Source organism: Caretta caretta, chromosome 1 (genome assembly GCF_965140235.1).
Source record: "Caretta caretta isolate rCarCar2 chromosome 1, rCarCar1.hap1, whole genome shotgun sequence".
Classification (NCBI taxonomy): Eukaryota; Metazoa; Chordata; order Testudines; family Cheloniidae; genus Caretta; species Caretta caretta.
This window is the reverse complement of record NC_134206.1, coordinates 151,601,199-151,623,124: the sequence shown is the minus strand read 5'-3', so window position 1 is coordinate 151,623,124 and position 21,926 is coordinate 151,601,199. Positions and strand designations below refer to the sequence as shown.

The 21,926-nt window shown below is 42.2% G+C and overlaps 1 protein-coding gene across 2 annotated transcripts in view; it reads left to right on the top strand.

The window, feature by feature from the left end:
* Nucleotides 1–21,926, top strand: part of CFAP47 (cilia and flagella associated protein 47) — a 651,611-nt gene that overhangs the window by 531,008 nt on the left and 98,677 nt on the right. For both annotated transcript variants that reach the window (XM_048863833.2, XM_075132125.1), the window contains one exon: nucleotides 9,212–9,307. In XM_048863833.2, coding sequence (XP_048719790.2) covers nucleotides 9,212–9,307 — 96 coding nt within the window. The remainder of the gene's footprint in view (nucleotides 1–9,211; nucleotides 9,308–21,926) is intronic.

Below are 21,926 nucleotides of genomic sequence, written 5' to 3'. Positions count from 1 at the left end.
TGTGCCCATCTAATCTCGTGGTGCAATTTAAGTGCTTACGTTGTGCTGGCTGCCTATGACCCCAACACCAAAGTGCTAATGGGTGTTGCCAGGCCATAGAGATAGTGTAGCCAAACCTCTCTCCCTTGGCTATGTCCCCTACACTAGCTGGAGGGAGGATAGGTGACACATGAGCTGATATAGTGGTGTTCTCTCATTCAAGGGTAGGATTTACTGGAACTTAGTGTGTGAGTAAGGATATGTGCACACACCCTAATAAGTGTTTGCATGCATGTGCCCATAATCAACATGTAGCAAAACTACCCCATACAATTAATTTTTCATTGCAGTCCAAGTCAAGTAGTCCCCCCAACCATTTTTATTGCTCTTGTATGAATGCCATCTTGTCTGTATTGTTCCGATAAGGTGCCCAGAACTGAGCACTATTCCGATATAGTCACTGACTTCCCTATCCCATGATGTGATGGGTCTACATTTTATTTTAATTGGATTTAAACTGAAGTGCCTGTCCTGGCTGTTGGAGCTCCTACAACAATGACTATATACAATTAGAAACATAGAAATGAATCAGAAAAGTCCATACAAAACTGCCATAGTATTCACCATTAATAATAATCCTGCCTCTGGGGTTAGTTAAATACAAATATTTTAGCTACAAAGTCTGGGTTTGAGAGGGAGCATTGTTTGGGGTTGGGGTTTTTTTGGTACATAAACAAATTTATGCATTAAAATGAATGGTCTCATTGGCTTTTAGTATCATATCAAGTAATAAAACCACCTGAATGATCACTGAGACTTAAGCCCTTATTATTGTAGCCCTGAGAGTGATGGCCACTAATTCCAAGTGATTCTTGAAACCTTTTATTTTCTTGAAAAATATTAATCCTAAGAAATGACTGTGCTATCTGACAACCAAAAACAAATAGATCTACCCAGGTCTGTAAATAAATCTGTCTTACTGAACAGGAGTAAATTGTAGTTTACTGTGGCGGTTCAATGACAAGACAGCACAAAGCTTTTAGCAAGCAAACAGGCTGGTCTGCTAACGGGCTTCTCCCTGTCAGCTTTCCACCCTCTCCTTTATTCTTTCTCTCCCCCCGCGTATTACATTCTCCAACAGATAAAAGGAATACACCGGCTTTGTTTAACATTCTTATTTACCAATTTCTATCTACCGCATTCCTTGCTCTCGGGCCTTGAGCCGAGTCCTGGGAGGCTTCCCACGGTTCATGTCATCTGGGCGAGATTCCAAGGTTCATGCCCTTGAGAGGAGCTGTGTGTGCACTGCTCCTACACAACACTCCGGGTGTGCCCTGAATGTTGCCAAGTGCATGAACCCTGTATGAATCCTACAGTTTACAGTAGTAGGCTTAGTCATGTAGGAGCACACATTTTTAACACCCTGAAGTCTTTCAGGTAATATGTTAGCTTTAAAGTATATTATTGCAATTCATACCTTTATTTAGTGGATATACTCCTGCATTGGCCTCACCATACTCTTTGTCAAGGTTATTATGAGAGCAATATGGGGGCAGAACTCAACTACATGGGAAACTGACAGAAAGTAGCAAGTCGGCCGGCAGAATGAATTGTTTGATTGTGATCTTTACAAATTGTGTTTCAGACCATGTAACACTTCTTAAGAGAATTAAACATGGCAACAGAGGAAATAGAGGATCTAAGTTAGAGACGTATGAGCCTTAAACATCAAAACTTACAGAATTTATTTGTGTAACTATTTTAGATAGCGTGTTAGAGGAATTTGTTTTCATAATAAGGTGGCTTTATCATGATTTTCAAAACATGAAAAAAACTGTGAAGCAATAATTATTGTATGAGGAGTTCTGCCCTAGATGTATGAAAAAAACTGTCTAAAAAGTCTGTAAATGGCAAATTACAATATGCATTGGTTGACAAACATCATAGATGATTCACTGCTGCATTTCTTCTGGTTCAATCTATAGCCCTAGTTTATATAGATCAGATTGACAAGGGATAGAAGACTGATCATTTTCATTCTCAAGTTTTACCAAACCAAGAATACACATAAGCACTATTTATGTACTTGTGAATTTTAAATGACACCACCACTCTAGCACTTCTCTATTTTTTATATCTGTACAGAAAGTGAAACCATAAAACTTCTATATGTACCAGGGATGAAATCCTGGCTCCACTGAAGTTAATGGGAATTTTGTGTTGAATTCAGTGGGCCCAACATTCCACCTCAATTGTTCATACGTAACAAGGGCCTGATTGTACAATTTTTAATCACATAAATGCTCCCATTAATGTACCAGGTGATATGAGTCATTGGTGGCTGGTCGCTGTTGTAGCTACAGATCAGTGGAAAACCACTAGCATAAACAGACTTATCTGCCATTTGCACTGATTCAGCTGTTTCACGCTGGTTAAACTGCACCAGTGCAAATAGTAATACCAGTACCAGACCACCAGTGACTGAAATCTCCAGTGTAGACAAGGCCTAAGTGCTCACCAGTGTAAGGGTTGTATAATCTACCCCCAAATATGGGCAATTGACACCAATATTTTTATTGTAACCAAAACAGATAATATGAATGAATGCAGCTTCATGGGTAAAATATTTCCAAGTTTCAGGAAAAAATGAACTACAGTAGAACTTCAGAGTTATGAACAGCAGAGTTATGAACTGACCAGCCAACCACACAACTCATTTGGAACTGGAAGTACACAATCAGGCAGCAGCAGAGGGGAAAAAAAAAAAACCAAATACAGTACAGTAAAGTGTTAAATGTAAACTACTAAAAAATAAAGGGAAAGCAGTATTTTTCTTCTGCATAGTAAAGTTTTAAAGCTGTATTAAGTTGTAAACTTTTGAAAAAACAATCATCACATTTTGTTCGGAGTTACGAACATTTCAGAGTTACAAACAACCTCTATTCCCAAAGTGTTTGTAACTCTGAGGTTCTACTGTAGTGTTTTCAAGCAATCTACCCAAATGACTAAAGATCTGTGCTCAAATAAGATTCAAGTCTCTGTGCTAGTTAATAATCATCAGAGGATGGTAATTGGTTCATCTTTGGGATCTAGCATTATCTACTTGTATATTTATCTTAAGCAAAACTGATCTCCTGTCCCAATATTTGAGATGGCATTTAGCTAGGGCTTGTTCAGGGTGACATTAAAATAGTTGGCTCATGCTGTGCATTACTAAAGCTAATAGTATTTTCAAGATAGAATTGTACACACACTAGCTCAATCAATTCATTTCCATGCAGAAATTGCCACTTGTTTTCAGACTGCTCGCTTATTACTTACGTGCCCCCTTTATTAATTCATTTAACTGAATGAAATGCTGAACTCAAAGAGGAAATCTGACCTAAAGAATTGTTTGTTTATGGTAAAAATATCACTTCACTTCACCTCTTCACTCCTTTTCCTGTTTACATAGGGGTGGAGGTGACTATGATTCTTTGCGTCTCTTTTCTGGTTCATCGGACAGGTCTTTGAGGTCCAGTCCTTTTCTCTTAAAACTTCTCTTGACAGAGTCTGTCCATTGAAACTGTGGTTTTGCACATCTTTTCTTGACGTCCTCTTCTTCCCAGGCTTTCTTTACTGGTTGTTTTCTCCGATTTTTATCACGTGTCCAGCCTACCTCAAATGTGCACATTCCAACTTATCACTATTCTATTTCTTACAGTAAAAATATATTGGAAATAAATATCACAGCGTATTTGTATACCAGCGTTGGCCTAAATTAACACAGATATAAAGAAATTCACTTTTTTTTTTTTCAGGTCAACTTAGAGAGTGATTAATTAATTTAAAATGAAAGTTCTGAGATTAGTTGTGTTGTTTTTGGCATAATTGCGACCATCATGTTAACCACTAATAAGTATGGTTATGATAACATATGCACATTTATAGGACATCATGAGGTATCACCCAGTGCTTTTAATTTCACATGGTGTAATTAGTTTACAATAACCAAATCCCCGGAGGTTAGTTGAACAGTTTTGTGAAAAATAACTTCAGTGTTGAATAAATATTTATGTGAAAGTTATTGTGATCATTGCAAAATCCTGATCACAGCAAGAAGGCTTCAAATGAGGGAAACTTGCTGTAATGAATTTAGCGCATTACAGACTTGGGGAAATAATTAGGAGGTTCCTTCAGTTTTACAGAGTAAGTTTACAAAACATTTAGCTCCTTCCGCTGCAGTATATGGATATAATAAAAATGGCTTGTCATACCATTAACTTGACATTGTATTTAAGAAAAGCATGTAAATTTTTCCCATCCATCCTGCTTTGGGTTTCCGTAAAATAGCCTCACAGTCACCTATTCTATGTGCAGTCAGAAAGTTTTTACCTGTATGGCCCCCTATCAGGTAAAACAGGCTGAAGCTCAGTGGGATGTTTTAAAATACCCTGTTTCAGAGTAACAGCCGTGTTAGTCTGTATTCGCAAAAAGAAAAGGAGTACTTGTGGCACCTTAGAGACTAACCAATTTATTTGAGCATGAGCTTTCGTGAGCTACAGCTCACTTCATCGGATGCATACCGTGGAAACTGCAGCAGACTTTATATACACACAGAGAATATGAAACAATACCTCCTCCCACCCCACTGTCCTGCTGGTAATAGCTTATCTAAAGTGATCATCAGGTTGGGCCATTTCCAGCACAAATCCAGGTTTTCTCACCCTCCACCCCCCCACACAAATTCACTCTCCTGCTGGTGATAGCCCATCCAAAGTGACAACTCTTCCTGATAACACCATCTTCCTGATAACACCATCCTGGCCACTATGGATGTAGAAGCCCTCTACAACAACATTCCACACAAAGATGGACTACAAGCCGTCAGGAACATTATCCCCGATAATGTCACGGCTAACCTGGTGGCTGAACTTTGTGACTTTCCTTACCCATAACTATTTCACATTTGGGGACAATGTATACCTTCAGATCAGCGGCACTGCTATGAGTACCCGCATGGCCCCACAGTATGCCAACATTTTTATGGCTGATTTAGAACAACGCTTCCTCAGCTCTCGTCCCCTAAAGCCCCTACTCTACTTGCGCTATATTGATGACATCTTCATCATCTGGACCCATGGAAAAGAAGCCCTTGAGGAATTCCACCATGATTTCAACAATTTCCATCCCACCACCAACCTCAGCCTGGTCCAGTCCACACAAGAGATCCACTTCCTGGACACTACAGTGCTAATAAACGATGGTCACATAAACACCACCCTATACCGGAAACCTACTGACCGCTATTCCTACCTGCATGCCTCCAGCTTTCACCCTGACCACACCACACCATCCATCGTCTACAGCCAAGCTCTGCGATACAACCGCATTTGCTCCAACCCCTCAGACAGAGACAAACACCTACAAGATCTCTGTCAAGCTTTCTTACAACTACAATACCCACCTGCAGAAGTAAAGAAACAGATTGATAGAGCCAGAAGAGTTCCCAGAAGTTACCTACTACAGGACAGGCCTAACAAAGAAAATAACAGAACGCCACTAGCGGTCACCTTCAGCCCCCAACTAAAACCCCTCCAACGCATTATTAAGGATCTACAACCTATCCTAAAGGATGACCCAACACACTCACAAATCTTGGGAGACAGGCCAGTCCTTGCCTACAGACAGCCCCGCAACCTGAAGCAAATACTCACCAACAACCACATACCACACAACAGAACCACTAACCCAGGAACTTATCCTTGCAACAAAGCCCGTTGCCAATTGTGCCCACATATCTATTCAGGGGACACCATCACAGGGCCTAATAACATCAGCCACACTATCAGAGGCTCGTTCACCTGCACATCCACCAATGTGATATATGCCATCATGTGCCAGCAATGCCCCTCTGCCATGTACATTGGTCAAACTGGACAGTCTCTACGTAAAAGAATAAATGGACACAAATCAGATGTCAAGAATTATAACATTCATAAACCAGTCGGAGAACACTTCAATCTCTCTGGTCACGCAATCACAGACATGAAGGTCGCTATCTTAAAACAAAAAAACTTCAAATCCAGACTCCAGCAAGAAACTGCTGAATTGGAATTCATTTGCAAATTGGATACTATTAATTTAGGCTTAAATAGAGACTGGGAGTGGCTAAGTCATTATGCAAGGTAGCCTATTTCCTCTTGTTTTTTCCTACCTCCCCCCCCCCAGATGTCTGGTTTAACTTGGATTTAAACTTGGAGAGTGGTCAGTTTGGATGAGCTATTACCAGCAGGAGAGTGAGTTTGTGTGTGTATGGGGGTGGGGGGGTGTGTGTGAGAAAACCTGGATTTGTGCTGGAAATGGCCCACTTTGATTATCATGCACATTGTAGGGAGAATGGTCACTTTGGATGAGCTATTACCAGCAGGATAATGAGTTTGTGTGTGTGGTTTTTGGGAGGTGGGTGAGGGGGTGAGAGAACCTGGATTTGCGCAGGAAATGGCCCAACTTGATTATCATGCACATTGTGTAAAGAGTTGTCACTTTGGATGGGCTATCACCAGCAGGAGAGTGAATTTGTGTGGGGGGGTGGAGGGTGAGAAAACCTGGATTTGTGCTGGAAATGGCCCAACCTGATGATCACTTTAGATAAGCTATTACCAGCAGGACAGTGGGGTGGGAGGAGGTATTGTTTCATATTCTCTGTGTGTATATAAAGTCTGCTGCAGTTTCCACGGTATGCATCCGATGAAGTGAGCTGTAGCTCACGAAAGCTCATGCTCAAATAAATTGGTTAGTCTCTAAGGTGCCACAAGTACTCCTTTTTTTTTTTTAAATACCCTGTTTCACAGGAGAGTTGTAGATATACTAACGAACTTTTTGTTGTATGCATGTTTTGTTTTCTCCAGTTCTGAGGTGAAATCAGTGTCCTTTAATGACTGGATAATGAAGGCACATTCCTGTTAATTTTGTTGTTTAGAGAGAGCATTCATCCATATATCTGTAGTTAATAGTCTCACTTCTCAGTACAATAGAGGTACTGTAAAATGTATTTGCCTGATTTAAACTCTGTTTCCTTCCTACAAGTTTGGAAAATCAATCCATCCACATGCAAATGCATGGACACACTCTCAAAAGCTAGGTTTCCTTCCCTCAAGTAATCCTCACTACAGTCAGTCAGTCTTATTTAAATTAGTGAAATTGGACATCTTTGCACAGCCCTCATTGCGACACACTGCAGTGACCTTCCTTCATGTCAGTTTTTCCTAGATGTCTTCCTGAATGGCTGTCAGTTTCTCTCTCCCTCTCTTAATCTGAGTACTTAGAATTAGTTTTGAAAACTCAGTAATATAGTATTGTCCACAAAAATAGTATATTTACACTTAAAAAAAACAAGAAAAATTCAGTAGCTAATAAAATGTATTCCTGTTCTCCCCCACATCTCTTTGTTTGTATCATGTTTCCCTGCCCCCACCCTTTGTCTATTTTGTGTCTGCAAACTTAGGTCTTTGAGGTGCTTCTTCCTCTGTGTTTGCACCATGCCTAGGACATTTTGGGTCTTATGGTAATATAAACAATAAATAAAATTAATTCAGAATGTAGAGTAAGTCACATAGCTTTTCAGTTTTTTATTAAGTAATAGTGCTCAGGCTTGGCTTCTGATTCCACAGTGACCACATCACACTCCAGAGTAACCTTCAAGGTAACTTAAGACAGTGGCTGTATAACATTGTCTTGTCCTTGGCAAGTCATTTCATCCTTCTCAATGTGAGTGTCCACACACGTCACATTCACTTAGCACAATAATCCATTTGGCTCAGGTTCTTAGAATTACCTCCCTACCCCCAGGTTTTCCTGCTACTTCCTTTTAAGTATCACCTCTGTTAACTAGGTACCAATCTGCTGATGCTGTGTCTTCTTGCAGAGACTCAGATCCCAGGCACATGATTAGACTTAGAAGTCTTCAGTGCATGCCTCAGAAATAGTTTTAACAATAATAATGCCTAGCTCTTATATAGCACTCTTCATCTGTAGCTCCCAAAGTACATTACAAAGGAGGTAAGCATCATTATCCACGTTAGGAAACTAAGGTACAGAGTGGGGAAGTGATTTGCCTGAAGCCACTCAGCAGGCCGGTAGCAGAGCTGGGATGAGAACACATGTCCCCTGAGTCGCAGTCCAGTGCTCTAGCCACTAGACTGCACTGCCCACAATATGATTGTTCATTTATCCAAAATACCCTCTCTCTCAGTAATTTAGCTACCTAAATCAGATCATGACTCTGCACCATGTCCAGGCCTGTAAATGCACCACAGGCCTTCCTGGTCAGGTAGGTTGATTCTATTGGTTACATGCCCGTAAATTGTCCAGCTACCCTGCCTGGGTATAAATGTTTTCAGGATTAAATGTAAATAGAAATCTGTCACTGCATCTGAAAATAGTAACACTGATTTAAATATGCAGGATCTTTATGAACTAGTAACTGATGAGAGCCTGTACAATTGATCCAGTTACTACTTGTTACAGCAACAGCATCTTCTCATTGTCTAACCTCTACAGCATCTCTTCCTCATGTTGCAGTTTTGCTAGCTCCAACTCACTTGCTGTTGTCAGGGCTTACATGTTTTACACTATTACCTGTTTTGTTTCTTTATCCACCTACTTGCCTTGGTCTTCAAATATTTATATCCAGGATATAGTAGCATGCAATAAGGAGTGTGATATTGTGAGTCATATGAATCGTAGATTAATGTTTGGATCATAGGCAATTTCTTTTGTGCATTGAGTACCTTTCTAACTGAGAAGATTTTCACTTTTAACCTTTGATTTTAAAAAAATGGAAATGTGTATCTTATTGTAAATGCAGCGTTGTTGTAGCCATATTGGTCACAGGATATTGGAGACACAAGATGGGTGAGGTAATATCTTATCTTCTATTGGACCAACTTCTGTAGTGGCCCAATAAAAAATATTACCTCATCCATCTTGTCTCTCTTATTGTAAAGATATTTAACAGGCTTTCCATGTTTAAATCTACAATTACATTCAGCATATTAAGGAAAGTGATTAAAACACTGGGATACCCTTCAAAAATGTCACCTCCTGTTTCAAAGTACACTTTGAAGAACATTCATTTGTGAAGCTCTTTCATTAGAGAACTCATTTGATCACATTTCAATTCCAGTGAATTTCACTCCTTGAATGTGACATTGAAGTGTAAGAATTTTTTTCTCCCTTTTTTCCCCATTAGATCAGGAACAAACCATACGTCCTCTCCGTGAATCTGTCCTGCATCGCTCCAGCAGTAAGGAGTTTGCTTTCTATCTTCCACTGAAGCAGACACAAGGTATGTGGCTTCCTGTTTATATGCTATTGTGGTTCTACAAGGTGTCATCTTTTACAGACCTTGAAATATATAGGAAGTTACATTGTGTATATAAACAAAATTTTAAAAGTTTGAGAAGTTTGCACTACGATATATTGAGTTGGACTTCACTGGGACTAGGAATTCATCCTAAATCAGTGAGCCAATGGCCAACACCTTATATATTATAGGAAAGAATTACACCTATCCCTGAAACTGTGGCTTGCCAGTTGTGCAGTGCTGTATGTGGCAGAAACAGACATTCCTTCCTTACCCTGTAATAATCATATTACACCATGAAGCATGACATTTGATTATCCCATTTTAGGAAGGAAGGCTACAAATGTTGTTGTTGATATGTAAAAGAAACAAGAGGTCACTGCATTTTTTTCTAGAATGTGGCTAACTAACCAAAAAAATGAGTGTAAGACCCCTTGAAAAATAGTGTCATATTGTTTACATGAAGCAAGTGCTTTTAATGGAGGAGGATAAATTCATTTAAGGTAAACCAAGCTATCCTATGTTTGAGCCAAATGGGCAAGGTTACATTTTAAGTCTGTGAAGATTAGTAATAGCATTATACAAAGATACGTGACCTAGTAGGTGGAAAAAGCATCTAGCTGGTAGATCTCCTATTAAAATGTAAACTGAAGGTATAAAAAAAACAACAAAAACAAAAAAAAACTGAACCCAAACAACCTGTTTAGATTCCCAAATTAGTAACATAATATGTGTGGAATAAATACAGATCTGTATATCTGAAAAGCACTCTTCATGTGCATGAAAAGTTATTAGTTTAATGTATTTCTCTTGCAACAATACATGGTTTCCCTAACACAGCGTAATGGAGAAGAAGAAGACATTTCAATGAAAAAAGGCACTTTTTAGACAGGGCCGGCATTAGCGGTGGGCTACCCAGGTGACTGCCCAAGGGTGCCATGATCAAGTGGGCACCATGTGGCAGTGCAGAGGTGCACACTGCTGGTATAGTCAGAAGCTTCTCCTGGCTGGCAGGGGAGCGCCACGTTGCGGGGTACCCAGATTTCTCCCTGCTTCCTCCTGGTGGAGGAAAAAGGGGAGTGGGAACAGTGACTCACAGATACTGCTGCCCCCCCACTGATGTTCCTCCGCGTCTCCCTAGGGGCTGTGAGGGTGGAAGTGAGGAGAAATAATAAGAGCTCTGTTCATCCAGGTGACTTTCCACACCAGGGCTGATGCTCACCTGTCCTCCCCTTATGCAGCCAGGTGGGGAAAGTGACCTGGATTCAGGCAGCCCTGACATGACTCCTTGCTCCCCCCACCCCTCACAGCCCCCTAGGGGTGCACAGAGGAGAAGTGTTCAAGGGAGGGAGAGAGCAGCAATGCTAGCTGCTCTGCATCAAGGTCAGTTTAACCCACATGGGTGCAGGAGGTGGGGTGCAGGGGTTGAGCTGAAGGAGGCACAGTGTAGGGGTTGGGGCAAAGGGGAGGTGGGGAGCTCACAGGGCAATGGGGGGCACCCATGGGGGCTGGGGTGCCAAAATACAAGTTTGCCCAGGGTGCCATTTTCCCTTAAGACTGGCTCTGTTTTTGATAAATTATCCATTTAAAGGGATCAGTTAAGGAGAAAGCAGGAGAAAAGAATTTCCTGAAGTAAAATAATTTAACAATTGAAAGTTCCCCTTATATTAGTTCATATAACACTAAAGAAAGCAAGAAATAGCCTTTACAATCACTCAGTTGTATTTAAGCATGTATATTCCTTCATCCCTTCTTTTTTCCCAAGGCACTTTGTCCATTGAAAGCTATTATTTTCTGTATTTTCCTACACTGTTTGATATTTTCAACTATTTCAGAGAAATCTGGAAACTAGAACTTAGACTTGCCAGGAAATAACTGAAATATTTACTTTTAAGTCTTTATGTGCAATGTTTTAATTTATACTTATGCCTTCTAACTGATATAGGATCTGAAAGTAATTTATTACCTTTACTTTTGTAAATTTTACAAACATTTATATACGAGTTGTACATTAATAGCAACTTGTTTCCTGAAGTTATTCTGCAATATGGAGCAATCTTGTGGTTAGTTCAGGATGAATTCATAATTTAAGGGATTTCAGTAATAATTGCAGGTCTTTCATAATGTGATAGTGTCATCTTTTGCTTTAATGTTAATATAAAAACAATGGTCTATCCCACATCCCAGAAATGATGGAAAGATTTCTGTATTTATTCAAGCCATTTAAATGCTTTTTCAAAACAGGGTCTTTGGGTAGGTCACGTTGTAAATTATGCTTTTCAATTTCAAATTGTACAAGGCATTTTATTAGATTATGAACCTTAAACTTTTTTTCTCTGACTCGTGTTTCATACAGTTTTATATGTGTGTGTGTCTATCTCTATCATTATGTAACCATACACATTCACATAAATGCTCTATATTAGGGGTGGCCAAACCTTTTGGCTCAAGGACCACATCTGGGTGGGGAAATTGTATGCAGGGCCATGAATGTAGGGCTGGGACAAGGGGTTGGGGTGTAGGAGGGGGTCCAGGGCAGGGAGTTGGGGTGCAGGAGGCGTTCGGGGTGCAGGCTCCGGCCTGATGCCGCTTACCTCGAGCAGGTCCGGGGTGGCAGTGGCACTCAGTGGGGCTAAGGCAAGCTCGCTGCCTGCCCTGGCCCCACGCCGCTCCCGGAGGAGGCCAGCATGTCCGGCAGTGGCTTCTGGGTGTGGGATGGGGCAGGTGGCTCCGCTGTGCATGGCCCTCGCCTGTGGGTACCACCCCCGAAGCTCCTATTGGCTGCAGTTCCCCATTCCCGGCCAATGGGAGCTGTGGTGGGGGAGTGATACCTGCAGGCTAGGGCAGTGCATGGAGCCCTCTGCCCTCCCCTCCCCTCCAGGGGTTGCAGGGATGTAATGCTGGCTGCTTCCGGGAGTGGCGCGGAGCCAGGGCAGGCAGGAAGCCTGCCTTAGCCCCCACTGCACCATGGGGCTGGCAATCCTGCAGGCCACATTGAAAGCCCTGATTGGCCAGATCCAGCCCGCAGGCCGTAGTTTGCCCTCCCCTGCTCTATATGGAATTAAACCAAATAATTTAGCCTTTGGAGAAATACAAACTAAAGCCTGTATCAGCTTCTCCTGGAAATAGCCATAGTGGGTCCTATGGAAAAAGGAAATGTGAGATTAACCACTCAGTTTCCTCCAAATTTTGTCACAGTTTGGGTATTTCTTGACATGTATTTTGCTTCCCCTTCTAGCTAACAGCTATTGGGAAGGAGGTTGCAAGTTGCTGTTCTCTTATTTTATTTATTTTCCTCTGCTTGGAGGTCTCTGTCATATACTTCTGTACCAGATATGGACTGGCTTGACATCAGAAAAGTCACCCTTCTTGCAGTCCCATGCAAAGCCATATAAAACTTCTCATGTGAATTTATCATGGGAAACAGATATTCAAGATATAATTGCCTCACAGATTGAAGTTAGGCCATGCAGTAGGTTTCATCACTGTCTCATGATTTCTAACTAACCACCCCAGGTACAGTACTTCAGAGCAATTAAACTATACAAATCCTCCTCAGGGGAGGCTATTATTTCATATAACTTAGTCTCCTTTCTCTAGTTTCTAACACAGAGAAACCAAGTATTCAGTTATTTCAGTGTAGGAGGGGGCCCAGGGCTCTTGATAAAAAATTAAATGTTTTGGCTCTTGATAAAAAATTAGATTTCTTGATTTCAATAGGGATAGAAACTGAAAAGACCATTAATCATAAATTAGAATAACCTGCTGATGGTGATCCATGTATTAACTGCTGTGGGTGGATAGACTGACTCAGAGCATGTCCTTGCATAGGTAGAAATACCCTGTTCCTTATTTAGTGATATTTTAAAACCAAAACTCAGTTGAAATAGGGTGCTTTTGCCCTATAATGAATCAAAGCTCTATATCTAGACCTAAATTAGCCATGGCAAATTATCTGCACACTCATTCTTTGGATATAGCCAAAAATTCAGAAACTTTCCCCAATATCAAAAAATCAAATTTTTATAAAATATTTTTAGGTGGAAGGACAATTGGCACAGAATTTACATGCATTCTCCAAAGCTGTATCTACATTATTGCATTTCTTTCATGGAGCCTCATTTTATGTATTTTAAATCCTCCAGGCTTAAAAGTTTTCTGTCTGGATCCCTCATTGAGTTTTGAGTAGAACAGTTTGCAGGAAGCAAAATATTGGACACTTCCATCTACTTTAATATTTTACTATAGCTGTTTAAAATAACAATCCCCATGATTTAGGGGGAAAGAAATACAAAGACAAACTTTATTTACGGAGTCCAAAGATACAATTTTCAAAAGCACCCCAATAACTTTGAAACCAAGTGTCATAAATATAAAGGGAAGGGTAAACCCCTTTGAAATCCCTCCTGGCCAGGGGAAAGCTCCTCTCACCTGTAAAGGGTTAAGAAGCTAAAGGTAACCTCGCTGGCACCTGACCAAAATGAACAATGAGGAGACAAGATACTTTCAAAAGCTGGGAGGAGGGAGAGAAACAAAGGGTCTGTGTCTGTCTGTCTAGTCGTCTTGGCCGGGGATAGACCAGGAATGGAGTCTTAGAACTTTTAGTAAGTAATCTAGCTAGGTATGTGTTAGATTATGATTTCTTTAAATGGCTGAGAAAAGAATTGTGCTGAATAGAATAACTATTTCTGTCTGTGTATCTTTTTTGTAACTTAAGGTTTTGCCTAGAGGGGTTCTCTATGTTTTTGAATCTAATTACCCTGTAAGATATCTACCATCCTGATTTTACAGGGGGGATTTCTTTATTTCTATTTACTTCTATTTTTTATTAAAAGTCGTCTTGTAAAAAACTGAATGCTTTTTCATTGTTCTCAGATCCAAGGGTTTGGGTCTGTAGTCACCTAGGCAAATTGGTGAGGCTTTTTACCAAACCTTGTCCAGGAAGTGGGGTGCAGGGTTTTGGGAAGTATTTTGGGGGGAAAGACGTGTCCAAACAGCTCTTCCCCAGTAACCAGTATTAGTTTGGTGGTGGTAGCGGCCAGTCCAAGGACAACGGGGGGGAATATTTTGTACCTTGGGGAAGTTTTGACCTAAGCTGGTAAAGATAAGCTTAGGAGGTTTTTTCATGCAGGTCCCCACATCTGTACCCTAGAGTTCAGAGTGGGGGAGGAACCTTGACATGGTGGCATAGTGGTGGGATTAACCTGAAATCATTTTGAGATCCAGTTGAGATTTTTTGAACTAGAAATACAGATTTTAAAAAGGAATTTTTTTTTTTCCTGTGGAAAGGAAGTCCAGAAAGCAGCTTTGAAACTGAAAGCAGCTTGGTTTTTCTCTGCTTTGTGGCCAAGCAGAGACAAAAGGGGATTATCTTTGTGAATTGCAGGTTTTCTTTGCCTGGAGGCAGGGTACTTAACTCCTGCAGGGAAATTCACAGTCTTCCAACCCAGAATTTTTTTTCTTTTCTTCCTAAAAGTAAATAGGGGAGGTGTGCTCTACCCATTTGCCTGGAGACAAAAGGGGCAGGGTTTTTTTTTTAGGATTTTGATTTTTTTGTTTTACAAGGAGCACAGGTTTTAAAAGGAATTTTTTTTTCTTTGGGCTGGGTAAGCAGGTTTCCAAGTAGTTGGAGGTTTTTTGCTTTAATTTGGGCCCAGAGCAGAGACAAGGGAATTGTCTTTTTCTGTAGGCTGACAATCACTATCAGAGAATAGGTATCCTATTCCAGCACAGCAAAATTTTACAGCCAAGTTTTGTTTGTTTATTTCTAAACCTCGGGTATAAAGTTAGTTAAAAACAGAGAGGTTAGAATGGCAAAATCCGCGGCTCCACTACAGCTAGAATTAGCCAAATTTCAGGCTGAGGAAAGACAAAGGGAACATGAAAGACAGATAGAACTCATGCGGCTGAAGAAGGAACAAGAAAGGGAGGCAGAACACCACCAAGCGGCTGCTCACAGGAGAGCTATGGAAGCGAGGGACAAAGAAAAAGAGAGGAAGTATGTGGAGGAGATGGAGAAGATAAAGGCTCAGCAGAATATCCCAACAAACCCTAGTAATCCTTCTCCAAGTACCACTTCCCATCCCAGAAAGTTCCCCACCTACAAGGCAGGCGATGATACTGAGGCCTTCCTAGAAAACTTCGAAAGGGCCTGCCTTGGGTACAACATCTCTACTGACCAATACATGGTAGAGCTGAGGCCGCAGCTCAGTGGACCCTTAGCTGAGGTGGCAGCTGAAATGCCTAAAGAACACATGAACAAGTATGAACTGTTTAAATCCAAGGCGAGAGTCAGAATGGGGATAACACCTGAGCAGTCTCGTCGGAGGTTCAGAGCCCTAAGGTGGAAACCAGACATGTCATTTACCCGACATGCCTACCACATTGTGAAACATTGGGATGCCTGGATATCAGGAGCAAGTGTTGAATCTCCAGTAAATTTGCCCTTCCTAATGCAAATGGAACAATTCTTAGAGGGTGTTCCTGAGGAAATAGAAAGATACATCCTAGATGGGAAACCCAAAACTGTAATTGAGGCAGGAGAGATTGGAGCCAGATGGGTGGAGGTGGCAGAGAAGAAGAAAACTGGTCGCAGTTGGAGCGGAGACCAGAAGGGACCACCCCAGACCACACCCTATTACCGGGGGCCGCCCAAAGCCCCACCTACCTCCCAAAGAACCCTCCAGACCCCTTATCGTCCCACCACCCCGTTCTCCAGCAACCCTCCTCGCCCCAGTGACCCGTCAGCTGGATGATGTTTTAAGTGTAACGATCTGGGGCATGTAAAGGCCAACTGCCCCAAGAACCCCAACAGATTACAGTTCATTGCACCGGAATCACACCAGAGGTCCACAGGCCCAGATACCTCCCAGATACCCTTGGAGCGGAGGGAAACTGTGAGTGTGGGCGGGAAGAAGGTCACCGCGTGGAGGGACACCGGAGCACAAGTGTCAGCTATCCATGCTTCCTTAGTGGACCCCAATTTAATCAACCCAGAGATCCAAGTGACGATTCAACCCTTCAAGTCCAACTCTTTCAATTTGCCTACAGCCAAGTTGCCTGTCCAGTACAAGGGCTGGTCAGGAATGTGGACTTTTGCAGTCTATGATGATTATCCCATCCCCATGCTGTTGGGGGAAGACTTGGCCAATCATGTGAAGCAGGCCAAGAGGGTGGGAATGGTCACCCGCAGCCAGGCTAAACAAGCCGTGAGGCCTAGCTCTGTTCCGGAAACTTCTATCAGGACCCAGTCAGAGGTGATGGACCCGGACCCCAGGCCAATGTCTGCAACAGCAGTAGTGGATCCAGTCCCAGAGACCCAGACGGAACCAGTCCCAGAACCGGAACCAGCCAAACAACCAACACCAGACCCCGTGCCAGCACTGAATCCAGTACTTGCAACCTCAACACCAGAGGGCCCCACTGAACCTGAACTGGCAGCAGACGATAACCCTACACAAGAGGCTCAGCCGGAGCCTGAATCCCAACATAGTGCACCAGCGGAGAGCGGATCACAGTCAACAGAAACAGCTCCATCCCCTATATCGCTTCCAGAGGGACCAAGCCTAAGTCCACAATCCAATGAGGAACTGATGTCCCCAGCATCAAGGGAACAGTTCCAGACCGAACAGGAAGCAGATGAAAGCCTCCAGAGAGCTTGGACGGCGGCACGGAGCAACCCACCGCCTCTCAGCTCTTCTAATCGATCCAGAGAATTAAAGGTTTGTCAGTTTACAGCCCAGGGAGGAGACGACGCTGAGTGGCCTGAAGGTGTCTACTACGAAGGGAAAAGTGCTGGTGGTGTGGAAGAGGTGAACCTCTCCATGACCCTTGGGCGTATGCAGCGACAGCAGATCCAGGAGCTGTGCACTAGCTACGTGCCAACGTTCTCAGCCACCCCAGGACTGACTGAACGGGCATACCACTCCATTGACACAGGTAATGCTCACTCAATTAGGGTCCAACCTTACCGGGTGTCTCCTCAAGCTAAAACTGCTATAGAACGGGAGATCCAGGATATGTTACAGATGGGTGTAATCCGCCCCTCTGAAAGTGCATGGGCATCTCCAGTGGTTCTAGTTCCCAAACCAGATGGGGAAATACGTTTTTGCGTGGACTACCGTAAGCTAAATGCTGTAACTCGCCCAGACAACTATCCAATGCCATGCACAGATGAACTATTAGAGAAACTGGGACGGGCCCAGTTCATCTCTACCTTGGACTTAACCAAGGGGTACTGGCAGGTACCGCTAGATGAATCTGCCAAGGAAAGGTCAGCCTTCATCACACATCTCGGGCTGTATGAATTTAATGTACTCCCTTTCGGGCTGCGAAATGCACCCGCCACTTTCCAAAGACTTGTAGATGGTCTCCTAGCGGGATTAGGAGAATATGCAGTCGCCTACCTTGATGACGTGGCCATATTTTCGGATTCCTGGGCAGACCACCTGGAACATCTACAAAAAGTCCTTGAGCGCATAAGGGAGGCAGGACTAACTGTTAAGGCTAAGAAGTGTCAAATAGGCCTAAACAGAGTGACTTACCTTGGACACCAGGTGGGTCAAGGAACTATCAGCCCCCTACAGGCCAAAGTGGATGCTATTCAAAAGTGGCCTGTCCCAAAGTCAAAGAAACAGGTTCAATCCTTCTTAGGCTTGGCCGGTTATTACAGACGATTTGTACCGCACTACAGCCAAATCGCTGCCCCACTGACAGACCTAACCAAAAAGAAACAGCCAAATGCTGTTCAGTGGACCGAAAAGTGTCAGAAGGCCTTTAACAAGCTTAAAGCGACACTCATGTCTGACCCTGTACTAAGGGCCCCAGACTTTGACAAACCGTTCCTAGTAACCACAGATGCGTCCGAGCGTGGTGTGGGAGCAGTTTTAATGCAGAAAGGCCCTGATCAAGAATTCCACCCTGTAGTGTTTCTCAGCAAAAAACTGTCTGAGAGGGAAAGCAACTGGTCAGTCACTGAAAAAGAATGTTACGCCATTGTCTATGCTCTGGAAAAGCTACGCCCATATGTTTGGGGACGGCGTTTCAACCTGCAAACTGACCATGCTACACTGAAGTGGCTTCACACCGTCAAGGAAACTAACAAAAAACTTCTTCGGTGGAGTTTAGCTCTCCAAGATTTTGATTTCGACATCCAACACATCTCAGGAGCTTCTAACAAAGTGGCTGATGCACTCTCCCGTGAAAGTTTCCCAGAGTCAACTGGTTAAAATCGTCCTTGAGATGTGGAAAATATTGTTAGTCTTTATGTACTTGGTAGTATATTTAGAGATGCATATGTCTTATTAACTCTGTTTTTCCTAGAGCTCCAGGAAGAAATCCCAGCCAGTGTTTCACCCTAGCTGAGATTTGGGGGGCGTGTCATAAATATAAAGGGAAGGGTAAACCCCTTTGAAATCCCTCCTGGCCAGGGGAAAGCTCCTCTCACCTGTAAAGGGTTAAGAAGCTAAAGGTAACCTCGCTGGCACCTGACCAAAATGACCAATGAGGAGACAAGATACTTTCAAAAGCTGGGAGGAGGGAGAGAAACAAAGGGTCTGTGTCTGTCTGTAGTCGTCTTGGCCGGGGATAGACCAGGAATGGAGTCTTAGAACTTTTAGTAAGTAATCTAGCTAGGTATGTGTTAGATTATGATTTCTTTAAATGGCTGAGAAAAGAATTGTGCTGAATAGAATAACTATTTCTGTCTGTGTATCTTTTTTGTAACTTAAGGTTTTGCCTAGAGGGGTTCTCTATGTTTTTGAATCTAATTACCCTGTAAGATATCTACCATCCTGATTTTACAGGGGGGATTTCTTTATTTCTATTTACTTCTATTTTTTATTAAAAGTCGTCTTGTAAAAAACTGAATGCTTTTTCATTGTTCTCAGATCCAAGGGTTTGGGTCTGTAGTCACCTAGGCAAATTGGTGAGGCTTTTTACCAAACCTTGTCCAGGAAGTGGGGTGCAGGGTTTTGGGAAGTATTTTGGGGGGAAAGACGCGTCCAAACAGCTCTTCCCCAGTAACCAGTATTAGTTTGGTGGTGGTAGCGGCCAGTCCAAGGACAACGGGGGGGAATATTTTGTACCTTGGGGAAGTTTTGACCTAAGCTGGTAAAGATAAGCTTAGGAGGTTTTTTCATGTAGGTCCCCACATCTAGAGTTCAGAGTGGGGGAGGAACCTTGACACCAAGATCCCATTTTCAAATATTACTTATGTACCTAGGCTGCTAAATCTTACTGAAAGTCAATTTTCCCTTTTGAATATGGTACTTAAACACCAAAGTCACTTAGCTATATTTGAAAATTACCCTAGCACTACAAAAATAAAAAAGAAGATGGAACTTCTTTGCAAGACTTTGGAGACAGAGGGCCATAGTAAGATCCAGCACTTGTTTTAAGTGTGGCTATATATTAGATTTTTATTTAATCTCTGGTTTATTGTCTGGTTTTAGCTGAGCAGTAGCTGTTATAAGATTAAATTATGTGATTATATCGCTAATGGGGGAGGGGAGAGAGACACACACACACACACCATATCTTAAGGCACAGGCACCAGAGGCAGTATTGAAACTGAGCTTTCTACTTTAACGTTGCACTAAATTACTTCTGAGGGCTTGATTTCTCAACTATTGTTTTGAATTAATGTTCAATTTTTTTGCATTTAGTTGTTCTGAAGCTTTTTTTACATAAAACATTGTATTGACTTTTTTTTTAATAAGCAAAGAAAGTGTAACCTATTACAATGAGATTAAGAATGCTGTAGCAAATACAAGCACAAAAGTTAAGCAAAGGTCAAATCTCTATACGGTAGGCGTACAGTAACTAATGTAAAGATTCTTGTCCAGAACAAACATTTTTGTACAATAGAGTGGCTCAAATATTAAATTAAACTAGAAAAACTTGAAGGTTTGTCTTAAATGGGCCCCCAGAAGGTCTCCTAATCATATCACTTTGAGCCCTAAATGGCATACAAGAATACAGCATACTCTGACGTCCACTCATGCTGCCACTTTGTGTTCCAGAATTTAAGCTTTGATTTTTTTAGTGAAGGGTGAGGTCTTCTCCCCTGATCCAGACCTTTTACGCTGGGTAAAAGGGCCTGAGTGGTATAAAAGAGCCCTAAAAGCCCTTATCCCAGCTCGAAGAGGATTCCCCTAGCGCAGGCATTGCAGGGGACAACCATAAGACTATCCTCTGAGCTTTGACAAGCCTTGACATGAGGGAGCAGAGCTGGAGCATACCATGCTAAGGAGATTCTGGGCAGTGCCATGGCCTCAGCGCAGCCCATGAGGCTGCTGTAAATTAGACAGGCCCCCAAGGCTAAATATATGCTTGGGGCCTCTACTGCCCTTGGAGCAGCCCAGGATAGGAAGGCACACAAGTAGCTTGAAGCAATTTGTCACAGGCTCTGGGGTGAAAGCCAGACCAGAGAGGTGTTGTCACCTTTTACTCTGTAAATGTAACCCTGGTGGCCTTACAATGCTTTGCTACTGGAGCTCTCTGCCTGGGATGCTCATAGTCAGTATTACAGCATGCAGGTCACACCCTAAGTGTCTGTGTGCTAGACAGCCCTGGTTCAGCACCTCTGGCCCAGCAGCCTGTTCACAGCCCCACTCTGGTTTCCACCAGCCTCGGTAACAACCAGCAAGGTGACCCTGACACATTCCAAGTCCCAGATTTTCCCAATACCATGTGTTCTGCAATGTCTAGCCCTCTTCTGGACAGTTCAGAGAAATAATAAGATCCGTTTGTTCCTGTAAAGAGACAAAAGTACATTAGTGCTTATTAATTTAACTGGGTAAATCTACTCTTCCCTGCAAACAGAGCTCTGATTTGGTTTATAGTAAAAATAAAAAAAATATTGAGGCCACATTTGAAGTGATGCCAAGTAAAAGAAAAAAAAGTTAGAAATGGTTACAACAAATAAAAGTGAAAACACATATGTGAAAGGTCTAAAATAAATCTAGTAAGGTATAGGTTTTGTTCAAGTTGGTTTCTTTCACCAGTCATTTTTCTTCCCAGCGATTTTCCCTTGGTCAGGATCTTCCACAGAAGTACAAGATGCTGGCTTCTCTTATCTGCTTGGGTGAAAAATCTTTGTGTAAGTGGGTTTCTCACCTATATTCATTTTCCAGAGACTTCAACTTCCCCCTTGGTAGAAGGACCCATCTTTCTCAGCTTGTAAAAGCTCTGTTCCCTTGTGTCTGTCTAGTGATGGATGCCACAGATGGCTTCTGTCTCTGCTTATGTTCAGAAGTTCAACTATTTTGTTTCAAGAGGCAGGATGACCTCAACCTGTTTTTCTCTTCCTGTGGCCTTCCCTTCCCTCTGTATATAAATGGGGCTTCCATCCTTTTGATTCCATAATGCTTAACTTACATATGAGACAGGTAAATAAATACCTGCCTTTTCTCCTGTCTAGGAGGAAACCTGTTTCTCCCTGATTGGCCAGACTTTAAAGCATAGTATCATGAAGTATCCATATTTCCTCATATTGTGTTAATACATAAACTTCACAATGGTGTTAATCATCAGCGTGGCATTAGCTTTCTGAAAAGACTTCACTCTATACACTTTTGTAATACAGTAATATTGACATACA